At 36.4% G+C, this 26,680-nt stretch overlaps 1 protein-coding gene across 1 annotated transcript in view; it reads right to left on the bottom strand.

The window, feature by feature from the left end:
- The window catches only part of MARCH5 (membrane-associated ring finger (C3HC4) 5), a 66,472-nt gene that overhangs the window by 11,299 nt on the left and 28,493 nt on the right, over nucleotides 1–26,680 (bottom strand). Inside the window, exons 2-3 of the mRNA XM_006831140.1 lie at nucleotides 24,829–25,031; nucleotides 8,108–8,238 (exon numbers count right to left, since the gene is read on the bottom strand). Of these exons, the coding sequence (XP_006831203.1) occupies nucleotides 8,108–8,238; nucleotides 24,829–25,031 (334 nt within the window). The remainder of the gene's footprint in view (nucleotides 1–8,107; nucleotides 8,239–24,828; nucleotides 25,032–26,680) is intronic.

The following is a 26,680-nucleotide window of genomic DNA, read 5'->3' as shown; positions in this document are numbered from 1 at the left end:
TGTGTCCAGTGAAGAAGGTTTCCTGAGGAGCCTCTGCATTACATAAGACTATAGACGGAAGCCTGAACCACACCCAGACCTTCAGAGATGGGAAACCGTCCTCTTGAAAGGAAAAGCAGACCAGCTGGGAGCAGCCAGAAAACCAGAAGACACGTCTTGAAAGAAGGACCTACAGGAAAAATACAAAACAATAAGGACAGCCCGACTGTTACCACAAGAACAAGCAAGCTGCTTGCCCAGGAGACATCAAAGCAAGAGGTTGGGTCCTCTCGGTGCAAATCCTCTTCCAAGACCAAGACGTAATGGAAATACACGCTCTGATTGGCGACCATGCATGTCACCCATAAGGAGAAGTGACCGAAGAACATCAATGAAGCAGCAAGCTAAACCCTGCATCCTTCAGCAGACTACTGTGAACCCAGGTGGAGACCTGGTTGGCCAGCAGCAAGGCAAGACCTGGGGACTCATGGGCTCAGAGTCAACGACACAGCCACAGAGGACTAGAGTGGAGATTGAAGCGGCCAGCTGATAAGAAGAGGGTAGACAGATGCAAGAACATCTACACTTGCAGATGATACCCACTTGATCTGGCTTCAATGACTGGATGAACAGAGCTCAACCCAAAGAAGAAAGAAGGGGGAAAAAAAAAAGCGTCATCCAATACAACTTGATAAACCTGACCTGCACCTATAAATGCAGTAGCTCAAAAGAGAAAACAAATCCCTGCTCCAAGAATTATTCCCACCCCGTCCCCACAAAGAGTTGATAGGGATGGGCAACTTGAACATTGGCTACCCAAAGTAGGGGGAGGGATACAAAGGTAAAAGGTGACTGGCTTACAAACTTTTAAGAGGAAACCTAGATCGACAGGACGTGGAGGATGGTAGAGTCTCCAGTGAGTAGTATCCAACCTGTCTAGGAAAGGCTGATGAAAAGAAATGCAGATGGGTCTCTTGTGATGCAATAGTGAATAATTGTTATCAGGACTGATTGTGAGGACTGAAAATGTAAAGGTGGATATTTTATAGCAAGGACTGGAGTGATTAACTTTTCAGTCTAGGAGTGGAGGGCCCTGGGACCATCAATGGAGAAAAGCGGAGAGTGGGACCCTACCCAGAGAAGTAGTGAGGCCTGAGATGGAGACAGAAAGGTTGACATGAAGAGATGGAGTGGCTGAGGACCTGAGATCCAGAGAGGGAAAGGGGCTGTGTGCGGGCTTGCAAGGTATACCCTATGGTTGGGTAATGATGCATGGACAGGATGGTAACTATGGCAATGAAACGATGCATGATAGAATGAATGTAAAATTAATGTTCCCCCCCATGTAAACTATCACACAATTCACAGTAAAACCTTTATTTAAAAAAAAAAAAAGATAAAATACAGTTTGGTAGCCCTTTTTAGAGAATACAAACTATATTCCTTAATTATCTCCTGTTGTTAAAGTGCTTCATTAATTATCAGTTTGTTTGCTTAAAGTTGAGGAAGGCTTTGCTCATTATGTGTTAAATCATTCAATCTCATCTGCAAAAAACACAATGTAGATTTCCCAGACGAGATGGAGGAGTGGGCACATGTGCCGAGCGAAGTCTCTGCAATAAGGACCTGCAAGATCATGAAAACCAAAAATGGGTGGTAATCCTGGACCCCTAACTGTCACAGGATAGGAAAGAGAGGTAGACTGTGTGATAAATGGAAGAGGAAGCTGAGCAGGAGCAGGGAACAGGGAAAAGAAAAATGGGTGGTCAGTTGGCTGACCTCCCTTGTTCCCTGCACTCTCTTGGGTAGTTGGGGACACGGCTAGTTTTCACCTTCACCAACCCAGCAGCCAGCGGCACCCCATCCTGCACAGCTTCTGTTCTGCCTGGGGTTGGGCACCAGGCATAACATTTCCATGTCTGGAAGTGTGTGAACCCACCCTGAACTATACCACCTAAACAGCAACCAGAGAACTGCATTCACACTTCCAGTCTCATCACATCCACCAGGAGACAGGTGGTAAGTGACTGAGAACACACCAATGTACAATCATCAATTAAATGTATTTATTGTTACTTATACAATAAATAAGTTATTGTATACAATAACACCACTAATGTTTTGGAGAAAACAGGCAATTTCAAGATAGTACCTTAAATAACTGACCAAATAAAGAGACAGAAAATGTTATATAAGAAATGATAATGGAATTACTTGATAAGGAATTTAAAATAATGACATCTAGGTATCTTCAAATGAAATCAAGGTAAACACAGACAAAACTTTAGAAGAATTCATGAATACACTATCAGAACAAATTGACAAAATAAATGAAAACATTGGAAACCATATAAAAACAGCAATTAGAAAATCAGAAGATTAATAGTAAGACTTCAGAAATAGACCCCCAAAAATCAAAAGAAACCTAAGGTTTATGTAGGACACTATCAACAGGGATAACTTACAGGGAGAGGGTAAAAAAAAAAAAAAAAAATCTATAGAGGAAACTGTCTAATAGTTGTTGAGAGAAAACTTCCCTAACATCATGAAAATTGAGAAGATAGTCATTCAAGAAGTTAAATGAACTCTAATCAGGACCCTAAAGAAAATCACTAAGACATATGAAATCAAATTTTTTAAAACCACAGACAAAGAAAGAATTCTGAGGGCAGCTTGGGAAAAATGAAAAGTTACCTACAAAGGAGAACTAATGAGACTAAGTTCTGATTTCTTAGCAGAAACCATGCAGGCAAGAAAACAATGGGATGACATATAGAAAACTCTGAAAGAAAAAAATTGCCAATCAAGAATCATATACTCAGCAAACTGCCCATTAAATGTGATGCAAAATTAAAGAGCATTTCTAAATCATCATAAATTAAAAGAATTTGCGAAGTCTAGACCAATCTTACCAAAAAGACTAAAGGGAGATCTTTGGACAAAGAACCAAAAGCAGCAGGCAACAACAGAAGAAAAAACAAAGACAATATCACTCAGAATTATTCAAAGTAGAACAAATCTACAAGATTAAAATATGGAACACCAGAGAAACCAGTTTGTAACAAGTACAAAAACACATATAAAGAGGGAAGAATGTAGTTATAGAACTTTCAAATGAAGAGGAAATCAAATAGATTTCAAGAAAAAAAAATTAACTGTAACCCTAAAGCCACACCAAGTCTAGTCCTAGTTCAACCACTAACACTAACCTTAGTCCTAACCAGAGCCCTAACACTCAACAATATATTACAGCGTAGCCTAGATCTAGCCATAGTCTTAACCCTAAGTTCTTACTCCTATCTCCACAAAATACTGTTATTTGTACATTAAGTGATATACAAATATTTCACTCTTAAGATGAACAAAAAAGACAGGGGAAGATGTAGGGAGGTATGCATTGCCTAAGGAGCTCTGGTAGCGTAGTGGTTACGAATCGGGCTGCGAACCTTAAGGTCAGCGGTTCGAAACTACCAGCCGCTCCGCGGGAGAAAGATGAGGCTTTCTACTCCCGTAAGGATTTACACCCTCGGAAACCCTGTACAGGGTCGCTATGGGTCAGAACTGACTCGACAGCACTCAACAACAACAACAAATGGGGTAGAGGTAAATAGTGATTTATATACAACTTTGGAACAACAGTGTACTGTGATACAGGGATCAAGGCATAGTATGAATGGGTAAAGGAGAGGAAAAATATTTACATGTTTGACTATCTTGTGTATTATTTGTGTCTCATGCTTACTACTGTAAAAGAGACATTTAAATATCATAGAAATGAATATTGGGAATTATGATTGCAGAAAGCGTGTAAACCCTCCTTCAGTTTACAACTGATTGGATTAACTAATAGGGGAATTAGCATTTGCCCAGGGAAATAAGCTTCTTGTTAAGCCTTTGTTGAGCCCCACCCAGAACCTTCTGAGGTGGGACATTCTCACTTGAAAAGACATGCAGACCAACCCAGATTGGCTAGGAAAACAAAAGAATCTTAATAAAAGACTGACCTACAGAAAAAAAGCAGACTGTGGCTATTAGAATATCAAGCAAGCTCTTTGCTTTGAAGATAACCAATGCAAGAAAAGTCAGCCCTTCAGGGAATACCCCCTCCTAAGACTGAATCTCAAAAGGAACCGACTGCAGTCTCCTTTGCTTGCTGGTGATAACCTGGGTCTACTTGTGAGTGGAAGTGAAGGAAATGTAGCAGTGAAGACTTGGGCTGAGTTTGCCCATATTCCATTACACTGTTGACTTTGAAATGAGAGAAGACAAAGACCCGTCTACTCTGAAGTTTAGGGAGATGTGTGAACTCCCGAGCACTGACCTAGTCATTGGGGCCTAGAGCTGAGAGTGAAGTGGCCAGATGGTCTGACATGTGGGGAACTCCAAATTTGAAGCTAGTACCCATTTAACCTAGCTTGGATGACTAGCTGACTAGAACTCGACCAGACGAAGATAGAGATGCTTGATACTGTGAGCAAGTATAAATTGCTACAATTTGATGAACTGACTCTTTGTTTACGGATGCAGTTGCTCAAAATTTCAACCAGAAAGGAAGGATTCTTTGTATCAAGGAACATTCTTGTTTTCTCAGTGCATGAGTTGATAGGGGTAGACATTCACTATCAAAAATAGGGGCTATAAAGGCACAAAGTGGCTGGCTTACAACTTTTCATGTGTGCTTAGTTTCAGAATGAGAGGGGTAAGGTAGAATCTCCACTGAATAGTGTTCCTCTTTTCCAGATAGATCTGGTGAAAGGGGATGAGGAGTGAGGATGATAGGACTTTATGATTTATTTGTGAGTAATTGTTAGCAGGATTAATTGTGATTGCCACAAATGTAATTGTAGAAAATTTGTAACCAAAAGGAAGACGTAGTTAATCTTCCATTTTAGGAACAGATGATCCTAGGACCACCAAGATAGAAGAGCATGAGTGAAGCGTGAGATCCTAGCTAGAAAAGCAGTGGCAGCAGAGAGAGTGGCAGAGGTGATGGTATGGAGAGACAGAACAACTGTGGGCTCTAGGCCTATGGATTGAGAAAGGTTGTGTGTCTGTGAGTAGGAGGCTGGCTTGCAGACTATGCCCTTGTTGTTGTTGTTAAGTGCCATCGAATCAGTCTGACTCACTGGACTCTTAGGGTTTCCAAGGAGCAGCTGGTGAGTTTGAACTGCCTTCTGAAGTCTAGGGCATTAACCCGCAGCGCCACACCAGGGCTCCAAAGGGTTACCAAAGAGCAACTGGTGGGTTTGAACCACCAACCTTGTGGTTACCAATCCAATGCTTATCCAACAGTGCCACACCAGGACTCCAAATATGCCCTTAAGACATTAAATGAATACATATTTTTGTTTTATATGTGTACATCAAATAATTTTGTTTGTTCATTTGTGAAAATGAAAAGGGAAGCCACAGGGAGGAAGTAGGATAACTGTTGTTATAGGGAGGGGACTATAATCATCGAGATGAAACAAAGTGCACAATTTGTTGAATGTAAAGCTGATGATCTTGTCTGTTAACCTTCACTCAATTCACAATAAAAAGATAAAGAAAAAAAGACTCCAGGTCTCTTTTTATCCTAATGAATACTCCTGAATCTTCTTGATGTAATGCATACTGATACTATTATTTGAGTTAAAATAAATTATTGAATGAATCTAATTAGTTTAACAAATCTGTTACTACCTCATAGAACATGCCGCATAAAAAACAATATTTATGAAATCTTCAAAATGGGACCAATAGGCAACATCATGAAAAATGGAGAAAATATTGATGAAATTGTCAAGGATTTCCATTTACTTGGATCTATAATCGATGTTATAGTCAAGAAATCAAATGACATATTGAATTAGGCAAATCTGTCAAAAATTTCTGTAAAATGTTAAAAAGCAAATATGTCATACTGAATAGACTGTATGACATATCTGTATACAACATGTATACATTTTGTAATACTGAAGCAGAACTGTATATATCATGGACTGTTGGAAGAACAAATAAATCTGTCTTAAAAGTGCAGCCAGACTGCTCCTTAGAAGCAAGGATGGTGAGACTTTGTCTTATATACTTTGAGTTTGTTATTAGGCAGGACAGGTTCCTGGAGAAGGACATCATACTTGGTAAAGCAGAGAGTCAGTGAAGAAGAGGAAGACACTTAATTAGATGGGTCAAAACAGTGGCCTCAAAAATGGGTTCAAACACAGGAACGATTGTGAGGATTGCACAGGACTGGGCAATGTTTCATTCTGTTGGACATAGAGTTGTTATGAGCTGGAACTGAGCTGAGGGGCACCCAGAAACAACAAATGTATGTTATGTATTAGTCTCTGTGTAGATGTTGTAATGGGAATATATAAAACTAAAAGATGGTTTCTACTTTCAATGAAATTAAGTGCTAGTAGGGAAAGTAAGGCCTAAATACAGGAAAAGTTAAGTAATAAGTTAGGTAAGTTATATAAGAAATGTCACTTGGTTGGTACAAGATAGCTGCCATTTTAGCAAAGAAAATAAAAAATGTGAATGCAGAAGACTAAATGACAATGGGCAGCAGTTTTCTGATAAGTTTCCTAGAGAAAAAGTAGGTGAAAATAAGCCTGGAAGGAGGGTTTACATTTGGAAGTGGATTAGAGAGTAACAGCAAATAGGTCTCAAAGCTGAAGGGAGTTAAGATTGTAGAGGCCCCTAAATATCACCATGGCTAGGGAGATGGAGTCTGTATCTTGAAGCTAAAGGCTCTCAACATTTTCAGAATACTCATGACAAGTTATGTTTTATTATTTGTGATTCGTTCTAGTGACTGTGTCAGATTTTTTTGGTGTCATCAACAATTTTGAAGAAGCAAAGCCTCACAATGCTTTATCTCACCATGAGTGTAAGTGGTACAGCCCTCCATCCCTTATTCTTCCTTTCATACTGAAATTTATATTACAGAAAAGCAATGTCTATTACTTACAAATTTATGTGTGTTAACAAATACTGAGTTATTTAAAAAATACTTCAGCAGTCTGCCACTCTTAAAAACCACTACTTTAAGGCAGTGGAAATGATGAAACTATGGAGTAAGAGGTTGAAGGTATTTTAGTTTAGGATGATTCATTTGAAAGGATGAATTGGTAGAGGAGAATGAAGTCAAATAAACCCATCAATAGGCTCTTTTAACCATACAAAGGCAGAGTGACTAGAAGTCAGGAAGTAGAGATACAAAGGAAACCATGGATGCAAGACATATCAAAACGGAACAAATGCTTGGACTTGGTCAGTGGACTGGTAATAGAGCGATGAAGGAGTAAAAAATGCAACCCTCAGAATGAAACAAGTAAATCAAATAGATGAGAAAATAACAGAAAACAAGGACATAGAAAAATTCTAATGGAAATCAGCTTAATTTCAAATTGAGAAATTAAGTTTAATGTCAGTAATGAAGAGGTCATTCAAGGGGAAGTATCAAGATGGAAATGAAGGACAAGATTTGGGTAAAGTATTAGGGCTAAAAATTTAGATCTGAGCATGAAAAGCACATAGAAAATAACTGGAAATCTCAAAGAAAGAGGCATAAAGAGAGAAGAGTCAAGGATCTGGGATTAAGTCTTGAAATTTAAGTCTCTAATCTTCATCAACAGTTATTAATATTGCACTTCGTATAATAACAAAAAACTAGGAGCAAATAACTGACCACCAATAAGAGACTGGTCAGTAATTTCTTGTTATTCCATATGTAGATTAATATGCAGCTGTAAGAAAGATGTTTTCTGTGTACTGATATAGAAAGGTCTCCAATGCTCATTTCTTGTGAAATTAGAGGGGAAAAAAAGCTATACTTTCTTTTAAATAAAAAAAAAGGTGTGAGTGGAGAATATTTATTTATTTTTTATTATGTATAAAGAAAGTGCTAATGAATATACATGAATCTAACAGCAGTGGGTGGGTATCTGGGAAGGTAAGGGAGAACCTGGGCAAATGAAGGACAAGAGTGAGAGAAAGACTTCACTGGATACCTTTTTATATATGTTCTTATTTTTAAGCCATTACAATGTTATTTATTACCCATTCAAATTATTAGACTTAACAATCCGTTTAGTAGATGTTCACATCAAACGCAGTATATACTGAATAGAGTAAAACGGTGAACCTGCATCACTGTCACTGCTCCATATGTCACAGCTGTCCAATAGATAGAGCCAACCATTATTCCTGCTGCAGCAAATGGACAGGCTTTTGAGATCAGTCTATCTGCAAGATCCAGGACGTAAACAACTGGACCTATAACACAAAGAAAACAAGTAAAATTTCAACATGAAGTGGGTTTTTTAAAAAATGGCTTATTAAATGTTTTCTACATGTTAAGTATTTTCTACAATCTAAACTACTTTTATGAACTTGGATGTCCTGATGCTTTAGAAAAAACTATGATAATAAATATGATGGATAGTCAGACCTGAATAGTTTTATAATTTCTAAGTCTTTTTCTGAATAATTATGTTTTATTTAGTAAATTCTAGGATATGATTGACTCAAATATAACTACTTCTTTTAAAGGAAACAGTCCTCTTACGTCCACCTCTTAATCACACCAGCTTACTACAGAAAGAAATGGCTATTTCAGCTTACTCTTCCCAAACAGTCCTGGGGAACAATTAGGTTCTCTAGCACTTGGTAAGAACATCACTTCTCTGACTTTACTCATCAATTCCTTGATACAGTATGAAAAGGTCATCTTACTTTGTATTTTATTTGAATACTATTCTCTTAAAAACTTGCTTTTATAATCATGATGCCAGCTTTTAAGGCATTCCAACAGCCGTATCTACATTTTAGCAAAGGAATACAAAATTTCTTGATTTAGGAACCATATTTGTTGAATGTTATCTACATACAAATTATTACTTGAGACATTTTCTTAGACTATATAAGACTTGTTACCTACCTTCTGGGGTTTTACAGTCTAAAGGAGAACCCAAATTTATTTTCATTGTATAAAGAAATTAATATAGCAAATGAAGTTAAAGATATAAGAATAACATATCCATCCATCTACAGGACCCCTGTTCAAGAGTCTGCCAATCACTGGAGCCAGTAATATCACTAGACATTATAGAAAGAGAGATCACATTGTAAAGTACAAAGAATATTAAGGAAAAAGTCAAAGGACCTATGATTGAAGAACCTATGGATTTTGTGCCATAGGTATAACATGCATCATTATTACTTAATATGGAGTTTAATCCTCAAAATACATAAATTTGCTAGGTTATGTTACATTTATGATGCTCTCAGAAGGTATGAAGTCATCTTAGTTAATATGCAAAGATCCCTCAAATGCTGGTACTAGACGCTAAAGACCATAAGTATATTAAATCTCAGCACCTTAACTTTCATATTCTCTATTGTTAATTCTCTAATCGGAAAATTGAAGTCACAGGAAGATATTGACAGACTCTCCTCCAAGACATGCACCATTCAATATTCTACCTGTCTAAACTATAGGCAATCTCATGTCCTCACCAACTCAAGGTCATAGCTCCAGCAATTCTCTCACACTCTCTTGCATAATCTCCCCCTACTCTTTACAGGATCATTTCCAAACAGACATGCTATTTGTTTTATCTTAAAAAAGCAAATTCTTCTCTTGATCCTTCTTCCTCCACCGCTCCATTTCATTACTCCCTCTGCAACAAAACTCCACAAGAGTTGTCTATACAGGCAGACCTTGGAGCTATTGCAGATTAATTTCCAGATCACTACCATAAAATGAGTATTGCAATAAAGAAAGTCACTTCAATTTTGTAGTCTACTTAAGTGTGCAATAGATTAAGAAAAAAGTTTTGAGATCCTGTGAGAATTAGCAAAATGTGTCAGAGACATGAAGTGAGCGCATGTTGTTGTAAAAATGGCACTGATAGACTTGCTTATTGGCACAGGGTTGCCACAAACTTCCAATTTGTAAAATACACATTATCTGTGACGCACAATAAAGCAAAACACAATAAAATGAGGTATGCCTGTACTCATTTGACTTTCTCTCTCTCTTTAACTCTTATCAGCTCATTCAAGGTCATTAACAACCTCCACATAATTAAATCCAAAGCTCTAAACTCAGTTTTCCTGTTTGGCCTACTAGTAATATTTGACATAGGTGATTCCTTTTTCTGCCTCATAGATGGCTTCTTCATTTGATTTCCATGACATTATCATTTCTTCATTTTCTTTTCATTCACCAATCTCTCATTTTCCAGTTTCCTTTGTTAGTTCCTCCTCTTAATATGGCCAATGCCTACCTTTATCATATATATTTTTAAACCTCTGCTCTTCTTTTCTGAAAAGCATTTATCACATAATACCCTCTAATTTACTTATTCTGTTTCCACCTGCAGGAACAGCAGCTGAGAAACTAAATCATGGGGGTCAAATTAAGCTAACAGTTTCTGCAAATAAATTATTAGAACAAAGCCACAGACAAGCCTAAAATACTTAACTACTTACTATCTGGTCCTTTACAGAAGTTTATTGATTGCTTGCACTAGAACATATTGGCTTTTTATTTTGTTCACTGATGTATCCCAATTGCTAATAACTCTCAAATATTTGTTGAACCAAATGATCTACTGTGGTATTTATTTAAAACTATTACATGACAATCCTTTGATTCTGTACCTAATCCAAGTTATAACATTATATCTGACCTAGTCAGAACCAGATTTTAATAGGGAAGAATTTATTTTACATGTGTCCAGTGTGTAATATTTTACAAGCATTTCTTCCACTAAGGTGTGCCACTTTACATATATATATCCCTCGTCTGTATCCTACCATTATAAACAAAATTTTAATTTTAATTTTGCCATTAGCTTGTTCTCTCTGTGGCATTTATCTGTCTTTAATGTAGATGAAGATCATATAGTGGTAAGAACATTACTTCTATATTTGTAGGCGACTATCTGTGAGCTCTGTCTGGTAGCGTAGTGGTTACGAATTGGGCTGAGAACCTTAAGGTCAGCAGTTCAAAACTACCAGCTGCTCCGTGGGAGAAAGATGAGGCTTTCTGCTCCCGTAAAGATTTACAGCCTCGGAAACCCTGTACAGGGTAGCCATGAGTCAGAAAACTCCACAGCACATAACCACCACTACCACCATCTGCTGAGTGACCTGGTGTGGTGCTGTGGGTTAATGCGCCAGACTGTAAAGCCATTTGAACTGCAAGGTCGGTGGTTCAAGCTCACCAACTGCTCCTCAGAAACCCTATACAGGGTCGCTATGGATCAGAATCGACTCTGTGGCACTTAACAACAATAACCTGCTGAGTGAAGCAATATAATTTCAAAAACTGATCATTTGGATGAATATATAGTATCACCATTTTTATCTGTCACAAACATGTACAATTTACAGATGTCTGAATTTCTTTTCCTGGGAATATCTCAGAAGGCTCTAACATAATGAGTTTAATATTATACCAAGCATTGATTGGAAAAGAGCAACAAGCCAAACAAAATAAAACTGTATAGACTTTTGTCTTTAGTTTACTTTGCTTATTAAACTTTTCAATATTCTTCCACATAGACCAGTCCAAGATTGTCAAACATTTAAAGGAAGGATACATGCCTCATGGTAAATATAATATTAGAATAATGAAATGCCACTCAGTAGAAGCATTCAAGAGCTAAAGATTATCTAGGCAAACTATATTATTATTTTAATAGTCACTAAAATCTTTTGGATATAGTCCTTAACTCCAAATCTTTCCATTCAGAAGCAGTCTCATAACTTGGGGTCATAAACTTAGGAAAATAGCAGCAGTCACTAGATTCTTCTTACAGAGTACTGTGAAGTGAGTTAAAGCAAGACCCAAGGGGCCCTTGAAAACCTCAATTCTGAGGCATAAGAATAAGTATGAATAAATGTATCTCATGACTTAAAAATATAAAGGTATAAAAAGGTTTGAATATTTTTAAAAGGTATTAATTTTTCTTAGTGGGCTCAACCACTGATGTTTTCAAAAGTACTGTATTTCAGACAATGTTGGCAATTGAAGAAACTTTGTATAAATAAAAATTCTGAAAGAAAATCCAATAATATAAAGAGAACAATCTTGTTCTTCAGTGTTAGTCAAGTCTTACTCAGCAACCCCATGTGACCGAGCAGAAACTGCCCCATAAGGTTTACTTGGCTGTTGTCTTTACAGAGCAGATCAACTGGTCTTTCTGCTTTGGTGGGTTTGAACTACCACGCTTTTGGTTGGCAGCCAAGTGCTTAACTGTTGTACCACCAGGGTTTCTCAAGAGAACAGCTATATGCTAGTATTTTAGATAAACTCAAATTTTCACATTTCAAATTTAAATACCATCAAAAAGTGGGCTGACAACTTATTGGAAAGTTCTTAATTTCATGTTTATTGAAAAATATTTTTTTTCCTTCTGGGAGACATCTAATGTAGATTTTCTACAACTATGATTCAAACTCAAGTCTAGGTACACATGGTTATTAAAGACATACCTTGGAAGATTAAAAATTAATGACTTGAGGGCAGATAATCCTTAGTGTTCAACATCTGCTAGTACTATTTATAGTAATACCCAGAGAACACCAAGGACCTTTCTCTAGGTTAAAAAGATATCCTCAAAAACATCTATGAATAATTCATGAAAAGCATAATCTATATATATTGTTAGAGTGCTAAAGTTCCTAACACAGGATATGTTTTCATGAGAATATAAAGGTACTTAGCAATTCTTATAAGTTCCTGAGAAGAAAATAGTTTGTATGAATTTCAAGGTTTCTGTTAAGTGGTCAACAGTTATAAAAGATTCAACAAGCAAAACAGACTGATTCCAGAAGCCACTCAAGTGCCTAAGTTTTTTTAGTTTGCTTTTTGTTTTGCACTGACTTGGTTTTGACCTATACTCAGCTCAAATGCCAACTTACTGAATAAAGTAAAACACCAATCCTACTTTTACATTCACTATCATTGAGAACTCGTAATTCAAGAGATCAATATAATTCTAAACTTCTCTCCTGTCTTCAAGTCTTCTTTGATTTGCACTGTAATTCTGGAATGCCCTGTGTTATATTTGATTATGTTGTATGAATATCCAATTTCCCAATAAAGACTACCCTAACTTGATAGAGGCTAATTCTACCTATCCAATCTGAACAATCATGCCCGTGATTCTCCCTTTAAACACTACCCCACAAAATGAACTTACCCCTTTGCTTGTGCATAATGTTAGTACTTTATGTTCTTGTTCAATGTTTGTTCAGTTGTCTCAATTTCCTTTATGTCTGTCCATGTCAGCTTCATCTTAGACTGAAAACTCCCAGGGGGCAGGGGCCATGTCTGTTTAACTCGTTTTGTACAGTGCCTAGGATAGAACCATGTACAGATAGGTGCTTAAAAAAGGCTTTTTGATGATGATTGACATCACTCACAGGGACCCTATAGGCCACAGCTATCTCAGCACATGGTACTTGGCAGTATACGTCAGGGCACTTTTCACCTGTTTCACAGGGCATTTGAATGTTAAGGCAGAGGGCCAAGCTACAGCACTCTGTGACAAGTATTTGACGCCATATGTTGTCAAATTTAATTTTAAAAAAACATATATTAATAAATATATATTAATTATATGGTCCCAAGTCAACAACTGTGGATTTTATAGAAGATATGAAATACTGCTAAAACAACCACTTCAATTAAGAGTTAAAAGTATTTGGAACCATGATGGGATACTAAAAATTTAAAATTCTTTCTAGTATTCACTATTGTAGGGTAGGTCTAAAAACCTCAACAAACATAACATAAGTTTCATCTTTGATTGCTCTGTTTGTAAGTTGAGATTTTACTATTTTAATGCAAGAAATATCTTGCAAACTCAGACTATAAGCTAATTTGTTTAATAACAAAAATTAAATTAGGCATTCAGTTGTAAATAGAAAAGAGGTATGCTCTTAGGCAATTTTTTATATAACCAAACTAATTATCAATAAATAAGCAACAAATAAAAAAACCTAATAAAATAATAAACCAAAATTAAAACCTGAAGAACAAAGAATCCAGGGTCAAAGCAGATGAGAGTACCGTTACTCTACATGCATACAAGAGTAATTCAAAAAGTATGGCTACTAGGGTTCATTCATACATGTATCGGTTTATTACAAACAAAATGTGTTTAAACATGTCTCTGCAATCAGTGGATAACTGCAGACAAGATATTTCATTAATACACATGCCTTAGTCTCATTAGGGTGTCCTCAAAATACATGTCTAATCAAAACAATGGCTTCAGATGGGATCTGTTGGGCCAGTTAAAATCAAAGCAGAAGTCAGCTCAGTATGGTGACTATTTTTTTGGACTCTAAAGGGGTAATCTTGATCAATTTTCTTGAAGAACACAGACGGTTCATGGGGGCTTATTAGGAAGACGTTTTAAGAAAATTGAAAACTGCATTGGTGAGGAAAAGACCGGGGAAGTTGTGCCAAATATTTTTTTTTCCTATCATGACAATATACCCGCTCATTCCTTCAGGGTAGCAATGGCTATCCTATGAGAGTTTTATTGGGAAACCTTACTTTATTCCCCTATAGCTGAGCTTGCCCCTTTAGACTTTTTTGCTCCTCAAATTCAAAGGACATTGAAAAGGAACATGATTTTAGTTCCTTGAAGTTGTCAAAACTGCTTTTTGACATGATGTAAATTGAAGAGAGCAGAGTTCTTCAGGTAAGGATTAAAGAGATGGAAACACCAACTTCAGAAGTGTATAGACCTATTTGAAGATTATATTGAGAAACAAGTTTCAAATTTTGATATTTTATTTCATAAAAGTTCCTGTTATTTTACAGCAATGCTTTTTGACTTATCCTCGTACATATAGCATTATCTTGAGCAGTAACTAAAGAAAAATCAAAGAAGTTCTTTATGATTACATACTTTGTGTTAAAGGAAATCTTAAATAGAAAAGCCCAAAAGATACTTGTGGACTATAAAGTCAACTACTAAGTACTTATTAAAGCACCTATTGCACACATAGTATTCTTCTATGCATTCATATAAATGTACATAAAATTTAACACACTAACTACAATCTAGTTAGGGCAAAACAACAAATATACTAAACTGAAAAATTTAAGGCAAAATAAATGTTTGATAGTATGATACAAACTACCCAGGTAAATAAACATTAAGGAATTCTTAGGTAATGATTATAGAAGAGGTAAAAATACAAAGAATGCTTTTATTTTATTTTTTTCAAGATGTGCATCTTGAGCTGATCTGAAGTCAGTGGTATGAAAAGTCAGGCCAACTCTAAATGGGAAACATAAAGTATAACTAAATCAATGTAAAAACAGAGCATACTAAGAGGACCCTAACTGGAGGCAAGGATATACATACATACATACATGTATATATGTAACATATACTTATTATTAAGTGCCGTTGAGTCTATTCTGACCCATAGCCACCCTGTACAGGGTTTCTAAGGAGCAGTTGGTGAGCTTGAACCACCAAACTTATAGTTCAAACAACTCTGCAGTCTGACTCATTATAATATATAAACTTAGGAAAACAGCAACAATATATAAAAGCTGCCACCATTAATAAGCAAAGTTCTGAAAAACAGAAAACAACAAATCACTCAAGTAGAGTGATTATGGATCATACGCTATTTCTATTTCCAACTTTATGAGGAAGCCCCACAGTGATTGCACCATTTTATAGTTCCACTAGCAGTGTATGAGGGTTCCAGAGAAATTAAAGCTACATACCAATAGATAAACGCACACGCATGTTTATCACATCACTATTCACAATAGCAAATAGATGGAGACAACGTTAATGCCCATCAATGGAAGAATGGATTAATCAGCTTTGGTACATATACAGAGTAGAATACTATGCAACACTGAAGAATAATGATGGATGAACCTGGGAGACATTATGCTGAGTGAAATTAGTCAATCATACAAGGACAAACATTGAATGAGACCACTATTGTAAAAAGTCAAGAAAAGGTTTTTATACTAAAAGAAACATTACCTGAGGGTGGGAGTAAAGGGGGAGTAATTCACTGGCTAAAAGATTTTTTGTTGTTAAGTGCTGTGAAGTCGGTTCCAACTCACAGCGACCCTGTATAAGTTTTACAAGGAGTGGCTGGAGAGTTTGAACTGCCGACCTGGTTCAAACTGACCTTGAGATCCAGTCTTTATTCCACAATGGTACAACAGCGCTAGAGGACAGATGCATATTAACTTGAGAGAAAAGGACGGGAATATATAATAAGAGGGAAGTTGGAGGAAGAATGATGGGAAGCCACAGAGAATTGTGTATAGGTATTTACCTTTGTTGCAAACATATCTATGGATGTGGTAGAGCAAACAGGGGCCAAGTTAAGAAAACTTCTTAGACAACACCAAATACCTTGAGGGAGGTTAGCTGCTAGGTCTGAGGGACACCATGGTCAATTGGCACAACACAGTTCACAAGACTGTGTTCTATATATTACTTTGGTGAGTACCAACTGGGATCTTAAAAGCTTATGAGTGGCCAGCTAATGTGCAATTATTAATGATTGGTCTTTTCCTGTCAAGAGGAAAAAGTGATGAAAATTGAAGATGCTTGGACATAATTAATCCAGTGGACTAATGGGCAACATGAACATCACACTCCATGACCCTTAACTTAAAACAGAAGAATTAAATGGTGCCTGGCTACCATTACCAACTGCTCTGAAAGAAGTTCCTGAATAAATTTTTCAAAATGTGGGATAAAACTAAAAATCATTAAAAAAAAAAAAAAAGGCGAGCGAGAGAGAGACAGGCTTACTGGTCAGATATTGTTGGAACCCTGAAACTATGGCCTTTGGTCACTCTTCAGGTCTGGAATGAAATCACCCTTGTGGCTTATTTTTCAGGTAACCAATAGATACGTATATGGGGGTAGGGGGTGGGAAGGATGGACAAGACAGATGGACAACAGTATGCGAGGTATACACACCACAGAATGGTCAGTCATTCAATATTAAAAGGGCAGCATTTACCCAAGGACAAAATTCAAAAGGGTTGGGAAAGGAGGAATGGAAATAAGAAACAAAGGGAGGAAGTGGGATAAGTGATGTTACACTGAGGGGATTGTGATAACTGAGATGAAATGAAGCATATGACTTGATATAAAATTGATGATCTACTCTAAATCTGCACTGAATTCCCAGTTAAATTTTAAAAATGTGCAACAATGGTTGTCTTCAATAAGTTATGTGGCTGGTTGGTATGACAGAAAGATTTTTCATTGAATATTAAATATTCTATTGTTTAATTTGGGACCATGTGAATGTATGGCTTAAGAGTTATTGTAGTTGCTGTATCTTCTTTCTCACTTATTTGTTACTCCTTTCCACCAGTGGTCAAGGAACTCATTTCCATCAAGAGAGAGAAAAAAAGAGCAGATCTTTTGTTTGTGTAAATACCTAGGCTTTTGCTTCTTGGCCATATTTCTCCTTGGATTCCAGAAGCACCAACTCATAGAAGATCTCTGCTATTCATACACTACACAAGTAATTTATCAACAGTTAATCTCAAACAGATTCAAATTCACATTATCCCTATTAGCTACAATGTTATTTGAAACTACTATTTATGCATATGTGATCTGGTAGCTGACTCAAAGAATGACATTTCAAAAAATATAACACTTTAAAATCCTGGCTTTTCCACCTACTTGCTGAAATCTCATGGGTTTCTATTAAATAGAATTGCTGAGTCTCTTATAAAATAAGAACAATATCTACTATACAGAGCTGTTGAGAGGCTTACATAAGATAATGCAGGCAGTAACCGGCATAATGCCTGGCACAAGAGTATAACAGCAAATGATAGCTATTAATATAACCACTAACAGTGTTAATAAAATATAAACACTCATTATAATAATTATTTTATTCACTAGATTCTCCAGAAAAGGTTTTCCCCAGAATTGACCCTTAACATTCCTATTGAATATCTTTCCCCTCTAAGTTTTACATTCCACTTAACATTTGATAACCACTTTTTGAGGATAACTATTAGTTATTTTGAACTCTATATAAGAAGTTTGTTAGTTACTTGAAAATAATAAAATCAAACAATAAGAAACATGTGTAATAAAAATTTAACTTGAAGAGGGTCAATTAACACCAAGAAAGAAAAGCCAGGAGTGGAGTGCTTTTGACCTTGGGTCCCTGTACTGTGAAGCTTCTAGATCCAGGGAAAGATTGATGCCAAGATGCATGGAGATTTCCTATAAATTCTGCACCTACATATACAAAGGAGAGACAAGGACCTTTCCCCATAGCTGGCAGAGACAGAAAATCTTCCCCCGGAGTTGGCATTCTGAATTTGGTTCCTAAACTATGAGAGAATAATACAAAAAGTCATCTAAGAATTTAAAACTAATCTATTAAAATAGGACCAAATTAATTGGATATGTGAAAAACAAATGGTTTTACTTGTATCCTTAGTAATTTTCATTTTCAATCCTCAACAGAAATCGTAATATACCAAGACTCCTTTTAGTATATTCACAGTCCTCATAAAATTCATGCTATCAATACTTATTTTAAGAAAGCTAAGGTGTTGTCATAGAGAACTTCAAAGGCAGTTCAACTTTGGAGTAGATTTATTTCAAAAATTTTTCTCTGAAATAGTTATTCTCCAATTTTAAATCAGAGATCGCTCTCTTAACCAAAAAGACATTATATCACTATAGAAAGAGTTAATTTAAAAGAATTACATATGTCCAAAACATGAAGAGGGAAAAGGGAATAAAAAAGAATGCAAGTAGACATATTAGAAGCAGAGTAGCCACCTGAAATAAAACTCTATAGATGAGGCAGAAGAAATGTACTGAATTGAGTACCACTTGAGAAACTGTTGTTGTTGTTTAGTGAGAAACTGTTGTTGTTGTTTAGTGCCATCAAGTTGTTTTCGACTCACAGTGACCCTGTACAGGGTTTCCAAGAAGCATCTGGTCAGTTTGAACTGCTAACCTTGTGGTTCACAGTCCAGTCCCTATCCTACAGTTCCACAACAGAAGTCTGCTTAGGAAGTAGGCAGTCAGAATTGGAGAGAACACTCTCAAGTCTAGTTTGGTCATGAAAGAAAAGGAGTAGAATGGTAGAATAAGACCTCTGAAAATCTGCTCTTCCCTTAAAATAAGAATATTAGCAAAAAGTGTCAAAATTAACTTTTACAAAGCTCTCGAATAAGCACTGAACAACAAGGTCAGTGGCTCAAACTCCCCGGATGCTCTTCAGAAGCCCTATACAGAGTTCGAAATTGACTCAATGGCACTTAACAACCATAAGTAATTAACTAAAGATTTACAAGAATCAAAGGAGTGTTCATTCAAGAAAAAAGGATATATTTCATTAAAATAGTGAAATTGTGACAATTTAACTTGCCTAACACCTCATCCTCCTCTCCCAGTTCTACAGTCGTATTGAAAGTCAACAGCCATCGGAAGGGGCAGAAAGAGTTTGGCAATTCTTATCCATGCAAAGGCACCTCTAAAGATAAGTCTGACAATCTACTTCCAAAAAAATTAGCCCAGGAAAATCCTTTAAGGAACCCTGGTGATGCAGTGGTTGAAGTGTTTGGCTGCTAACTAAATGGTTGGTGGTTTGAATCCACCAGTTCCTCTGTAGGAGAAAGATGTGGCAGTCGACCTCTGTAGAGTACAGCCTCGGGAAGACTGCAGGGCAGTTTTAGTTTGTCTCATAGGGTCATAAATTGGAATTGACTTGATGGCAATGGGTTTTTGTTTTAAAAAAAAAAAAAAACAACTCTGTGAAGCACAGGTCTACTCTTGACACACAAGGGGTATCCTTGAGTTGGAGCTGACTTGATGGAAACTGGTTAAGAAGGGTGGCAAATAGTGAGAGGGACAAAAATTTGATGTGTCCTCTATCTATATTTTTCATACTTCAGCACAATATATTCCTTATCAAACATACACTTACCATCACCCCTGCATTCCTGCCACCACTCAATACCAGAAAAGATCCAGAATTGTCCATCCAGAAAGTCAGATTATGGCTAAATCCAAATAAAAACTTTTTTTTAATTTTAATACCTGCTACACAGAGATCATCCCATAGAATATTAACCATCACCTCTTCCTCTCTGCATCTTCTCGTGTCTTTTATTCCTTCTTCTAGCCAGTGTTTCTCAGTGTGGCTTAGGGACCAGTGGTCCTGGGAAATCTACCAAGTGTTCTGCAGACAGTTTGAGGAGAAAGTGATAAAAGTTTTGATCACACACATTTCAAAAATTTAAAGATTAATTATGACTTAAAAAATTCTTTTAGGATCTGAAAATGGTATTGTTTGTTTCAAGCTAATATCCTACTTTCACTTCAGGTGAATTGCTTACATTGGTTAAATACATATTTTGTTGTTACTATCATATTGTGTTTGTTAAGACACAAATTTAGGAAAAAGAATGGTTCACAAGAATAAATAGTAAAAGTGAGAAAAACATTTACCTTAGAATGCCATAAATAAAAAATTATCTTAGAATGAAAATAGTGTGATCTTAGAATGGACGGACCAGTGAATTTGGATTGATTAGTCTGCATTGTTGTTGATGTTGTTAAGTGCCATCGAGTCGGATCTGACCCATAGCGACCCTGTACAGGGTTTCTGAAGAGCGATTGGTGAGCTTGAACCGCCGACCTTGCAGTTCAAACGGCTTTGCAGTCTGGCGCATTAACCCACAGAGCCACACCAGGACTCCTAGTCTGCATTAGGAGACCCTTTATTCTCACTTTGCTGGGTCTTATGAACAGAATGAAACAACAAGAAGCCACTGAAACTTTTGCATCATTTTCAACTGTTCTGAAAAACCAATCAAAGCCTCCACTATGAATTTTGTCCTTGTAAACAAAGATCAAAGCTATATTCACATGGCCTTTAGTCACCTTTTAGGTCTGGAACTGAATTCACCCACATAGTTCAATTTTCAGCCAAATATTATATAGGTCTATAAGGGGAATAGCACACTAGAGAGGTATGCACATCTTACAATTATCAATTATTTGAGATAAAAAAGGCAGCATTAATACTGTTAACCAATGGTGCATGGAGGGGATTGTAATCATTGCAGTGAAACAAAACACTATTGGTTAAGTGCAAAACTGATGTTCTGCCATGTAAACTATCATTCAATTCACAATAAGAGCTTTAAAACAAAACAGCACTTAGCCAAGTACAAAGTTTAGAGGGTTAGAAAAGGAGGAGGAAAGGAAACAAGAAACACAGGGAGGAAAGGGGATAACTGGTAACTGGTATTACACGAAGGGGACTGTAATCAGTGAGATGAAACAAAATGTATATGAACTGTGGAATGTAAAACCCATGATTTGTTCTGTAAACCTTCACTCAATTCCAAGAAAAAGTAAACAAACAAACAAAAACTCAACTATATTCAAAGGAACTTCTTTTAAGAAAGGTGTAACTACTGTCACCTAAAAAATTAATGACAAATAAGCTAAGGGAGCAATAAAATAATGTACTGGCATATTCCATCATTATATAATACTATTAGATAGTAATGTAATATGCATGGTTTACAATGAGATAGATGATTATCACAGATAATTTTGTTTTATGGCTAGATGAATAAACTAGTATGAAGAATATGAATCAATTCTTACCAAATATATATTTAATATATAAATCAAGAAATATGAGGAAACTTAAAAAAGTTCATGGAAAAAAAAATCCACAATCTTAATTCCATTTTCCCCGCCTTATGGCTTGAAGTGAATTTCTATAATATATAACTAGAATTCTGCTCAACTATCCAGGCAGATGGAGTTCTGGTGTGGCACTGTAGAACAGGCACTATGACTGCTAACCACAAAGTTGGTAGTTCAAGTCCACCAGCCACTCCTTGGAAACCACACAAAGGGTCACTATGAGTCAGAACCAACTTGACAGCACCTAACAACATATAATATTCTTTTAACCAGGCAAATAACATTAGTAACATTTGTATGTGTAGGTGCTTCTGGTACATTATATTCTGAAATCAGAAGTCATATAAACATTGCAAGAGTTAGCTGTGGTCACAAATTATATCATAATTCATCTAATTTTGGGTTGTTGTTGTTGTTAAGCACTGTCAAGTCAGTTCTGACTCATAGAGACCCTGTACAGGGCCTTCTGAGGAGCAGCTGGTGAGCTCAAACTGCTGACCTTGATAATTCCATTATTTTAATAAACTTTTGAAGCACACTCATTATACGTGACTTTTAATTCACAGACAAGAGCTGGCATTTGACAGCTGTGTCCTCTTTAGTGTTAAAGAAAACAATGAAAATCTGAATAAAAGTTAAAACTACAGTCCCTGAACAGGTCCCTTCAGCATGTATTATCAAGAAAGAAGAAACCAATATAAGACTATTTTACTATCCTGTCATGAGGAAAGATGGTAACAAAAATTTTGCAAATGAAGGATGACAAACTTTTTCCCATAATACTGATAATATCAATAAAACATTTCTATGATTCCACCTACTGGTATGGTGCTATGGGTTACTGTGCTGGATAGCAAAGTCAGTTTGAACCGCAAGGTCAACAGTTTAAACTTACCAGTCACTCCTTGCAAACCCTATACAAGGTCACTATAAGTTGGAAACGACTTGATGGCACTTAAAAATAACAACAACAAATGATTCCATGTGGATAACTCAACTGCCATACTCCATAACACATACAGTAAACAGCTTGAACCTATTATTTGAGGATGAACTATCACAATTCTTAGGGATAAAACATGAAACAAATGGTTTAAACAATGAGAGTTTAACTTTTGCCTGGTTATATTAAGAAATCTGTATCTTGAGTATACTTACAAAGCATATTCAATTACGGCACTAAATCTGAAAACATTTTCTAAAACTAAATATAACCAACGGGGAGATCACAATTCTACTTACCGCCATCTCTCAAAATGAAATGTTCAAGTTTACTGTTGAGTGACATGCATTTTTCAGTCACTGATGAACACTGTATGTAATTTTCATTAAGATCTTACAGTAATATTTGTGTCCATCTTTAATTTGAATTTCTAAAATACCTAGCAGAATTACTATACACTTGCTACTATTCCTAACAACCTGTAATTAAAGATGGTATTACTTAATTTAGTAGAACTAAAAAGTAGGAAAATAAACCTTAACTTTAACATCAGTAAGCCAGATATAAATGTCGTCAAAGAACATAGCAATAATTGCTTTCCCTGATGTTCAGAGCACTTTACAATGTTGCTATGATATGACAATTAAAAAAAATTTGTATTATTCCTTTGTGTTTATTTTATCTAAAATCATAGTGTATATGCATACACACCATGTGGTATACATATTCCAAATGTTTGGAAAACACTACTTTCAGGTATCAATTCTTCCTATCCATTATTGCTAGGAGATACAATTGTAGAGAAATACAGTTTGGTTTATCCTTATTAATCTTCTTGCATTAGAAAAGCACTACATTGTCTGCATTTATACTGCCTAGTTTTGAAAAGCAACATCATGGATCTGATTTCAATATGTCCCCAAATCAAATAAACCCACTGCTACCTATCTGATTTTCATAGCAATTCTTAAATCCATAAGGCTTCCAAGGCTATAAATCTTTACAGAAGCTGACTGCCACATCTTTCTCCTGTAGAGTGGTTGGTGGGTCTGATTCATCTACTTTTGATTAGGAGTTGAACACTTTCACCACCAGGGTTCCTTAATATATAAGTTGCTGTTGTTGTTAAGTGCCACTGAATCAATTCCAACTCACAGTGACCTTGATACAGGGTTTTCAAGGAGCAGCTGGTGGGTTTGAGTTGCTGCCTTGAGGTTAGCAGTGCATTGCTTATCCTCAGGTCTCCTTAATATGTATGGCAGTGGTGGTGGTTGTGTGCTACTTAGTTCTGACTCATACTGACAACATATAGGGTTTCCAGGGCTATAAATCTTTATGGGAGCAGAAAGCCTCATCTTTCTTCCAAAGAGTGACCAGTAGATTCGAACTACTGACCTTTCAGTCAGCAGCCCAGCTTGTAATCCACTACACTACCAGGACTCATTCCTTAATATGTATGTTACTGTTGTTAAGTGCTGTCGAGTCAATTCCGACCCATAGCAACCCTGTACAGGGTTTCTGAGAAGCAGCTGGAGAGCTTAAATCATCCACCTTGCAGTTCAAACGGCTTTGCAGTCTGGTGCATTAACTCACAGAGCCACACTAGGGCTCCAAAATAATGCATCTAATAATATTATTTCGAAATTCTCCTCAAACTTCAAAACCCCACTCCCTACAAACGTATTCTTTCCTTCTGACCTTCCTAGAACCTTACACCTCTTGCTTATAACCAGAATGCGTAGCAACTGATATGGCACAGATACCACAGAGAACCGACACCAGCCCAGAATAACATGGTTACGATGGAGCACGCAAAGGAGATATTTATCATTGTTAAGTGCACCATTGAGTTGGTTCTGACTTACAGCAACTTTGTATAGGGTTTCCAAGGAGCAGCAGGTAGGTTTGAACCACCGACTTTGAGGTTCATAGTCCAATACTTATCCTACAGTGCCATATCAGGACTCCAATCAAGAAAATATTAGAGCTTCCTTTACATAGACAAATGGATGAAATTTAGGATATATAAAGGATATTATAAATTATTAGCAAAGCAAACAAATACTTGATTTTTAGAGATGAATAGAAAAGGAATACAGAAAATTCATTTAAAAATAAACTTGAGATCTTAAGAGTTATGTAATAACACCAATATATTTGTTCTGTTTATTAAGATCTTCTTACCCAACTTAGGAAAAACTATTAAGTATTCAGCATTGCACTGAGGACATGCCACTCTGGCTGTACTGTTTCCTCTTTGTTTTTCATCCACCCAGCGCTGTAGACAGGCCTGGTGAACCCACTTTGTAGATCCTCTGCACCTGCATGGTCTCACCCATTCAGCTGTTCTATCATCTTCATCAGTGGCAAAACACACCCAGCAACTTCTGTAAATTAAAAGAGAAAATTATGTTTATCTTTAGGACCTTGCCACTGCAGCTCATTCACAGCAACCCTTCTTTAATGGGGTTCATGTTGTATATGTAAGCTCTCATCCCCACACCCCTAATTAAATTATCAGGAAAAAGTCTATTTTAATCCGAAGAATCATCTTTATAACAAGTATAGTCAATGAAGACACATATTCAATAGATATATTTTTATTTTATAACTACAGTATTTAAATATACAGAGTTTCTTGTAACGTTTCCAACAGAAGACCAAATTATTTTAATGGATCTTTTTTTGGTGTGTTTTACTGCTCAGTACACTCATTATTAGATTATTCTAAATTGGCTGTGTTGGGGCACAAGATAAACCTGATAAAATCAGATCTTGAGACGGAGTCACCAAAGGTCTACGACAAGTGCAGCAGAAGACTTTAATGCTGGGATATTGAAAGGAATTAAGAGTGAGTCTCTGGTAGTGTAGTGGTTACGAATCGGGCTGTGAACCGCAAGGTCAGCAGTTCGAAACTACCAGCTGCTCCGCAGGAGAAAGATGAGGCATTCTGCTCCCGTAAAGATTAATAGCCTCGGAAACCCTGTGCAGGGTCTCTATGAGTCGGAACTGACTCCACGGCACACAACAACAACAATAAGAGTGAGTCACAACATGGAGGAAAGATGACCCACAAGGTATGAAGCAGATCAAGACTGAATTCTGAGGAAAGTTCTGAAAACAGGCAGAACTGGAAACTGTGGCTTAAAACTAAAATAAATGAAATTACTTCTAGCCAAGAGCTGTACTGTCTAATCTGGTAGTCACCAATCATATGTGGCAACTAAAATTTAAATTAAAAGTTTCCCATGAGCCACAGTTTAAGAATTCAGCAGTCACAGTGGCTGGTGGCTACTATGTTAGAGAACACAGAGACAGAATATTTCCACCACTGAAAAAAGTTCTATTGGACAGTACTGTACGAGAGTAATGAGGGGCTGGAAGGATAACAAGCATTTACAATCTACATATAAAATGAGAACAGAGCTTCAAGAAAGAACTATAGAATAGGACTGTAATTAGAGGGAGAAAGAAACTGAATATAATGAAGGAATCTGAGAAAGGTAAAAAGTAAAAAATTGTTTCCACAACTCACCCTGTGATTTACACTATTAACATTTATATTGTAAGTGCTCTGGCTGTTATTTATTTTTTTAAACAAATTGGCAAATGAATTAATTTACCACCACAGCTGACCATTGAGAAAGTATGAGAAAACAAATAAATCTTCTATCTTAGCAACTGAAATAATTTTTTAAATGTAATTGTATACCTTTGGAAAATTAGAAAGATCATTTATCAACAAAAAAGTATAAGCAGAACATCAAGAAACTTTCCAGGTTCTCATGTTTTTCCACTTCAATAAAACATATATAAGATGGAGACAGCCAAAGTGCCCATCAACTGGAGAACGGATAAACAAATTGTGGTACATACACACAATGGAATATTATGCTACCTTGAAGAATAACAAGGAAGCGGCAAGCCACCACCTAACATGGATGAACCTTGAGGACATTATGTTGAATGAAATAAGTCAGTCACAAAAAGAGAAATACTGCATAGGACCACTACTGTAAAAGACTAAGAAAAAGAA

This window comes from Chrysochloris asiatica, unplaced genomic scaffold (genome assembly GCF_000296735.1).
Source record: "Chrysochloris asiatica unplaced genomic scaffold, ChrAsi1.0 scaffold00003, whole genome shotgun sequence".
Taxonomy (NCBI): Eukaryota; Metazoa; Chordata; class Mammalia; order Afrosoricida; family Chrysochloridae; genus Chrysochloris; species Chrysochloris asiatica.
The sequence above is the reverse complement of the archived record's forward strand: the minus strand, read 5'-3'. Positions and strand labels throughout refer to the sequence as shown.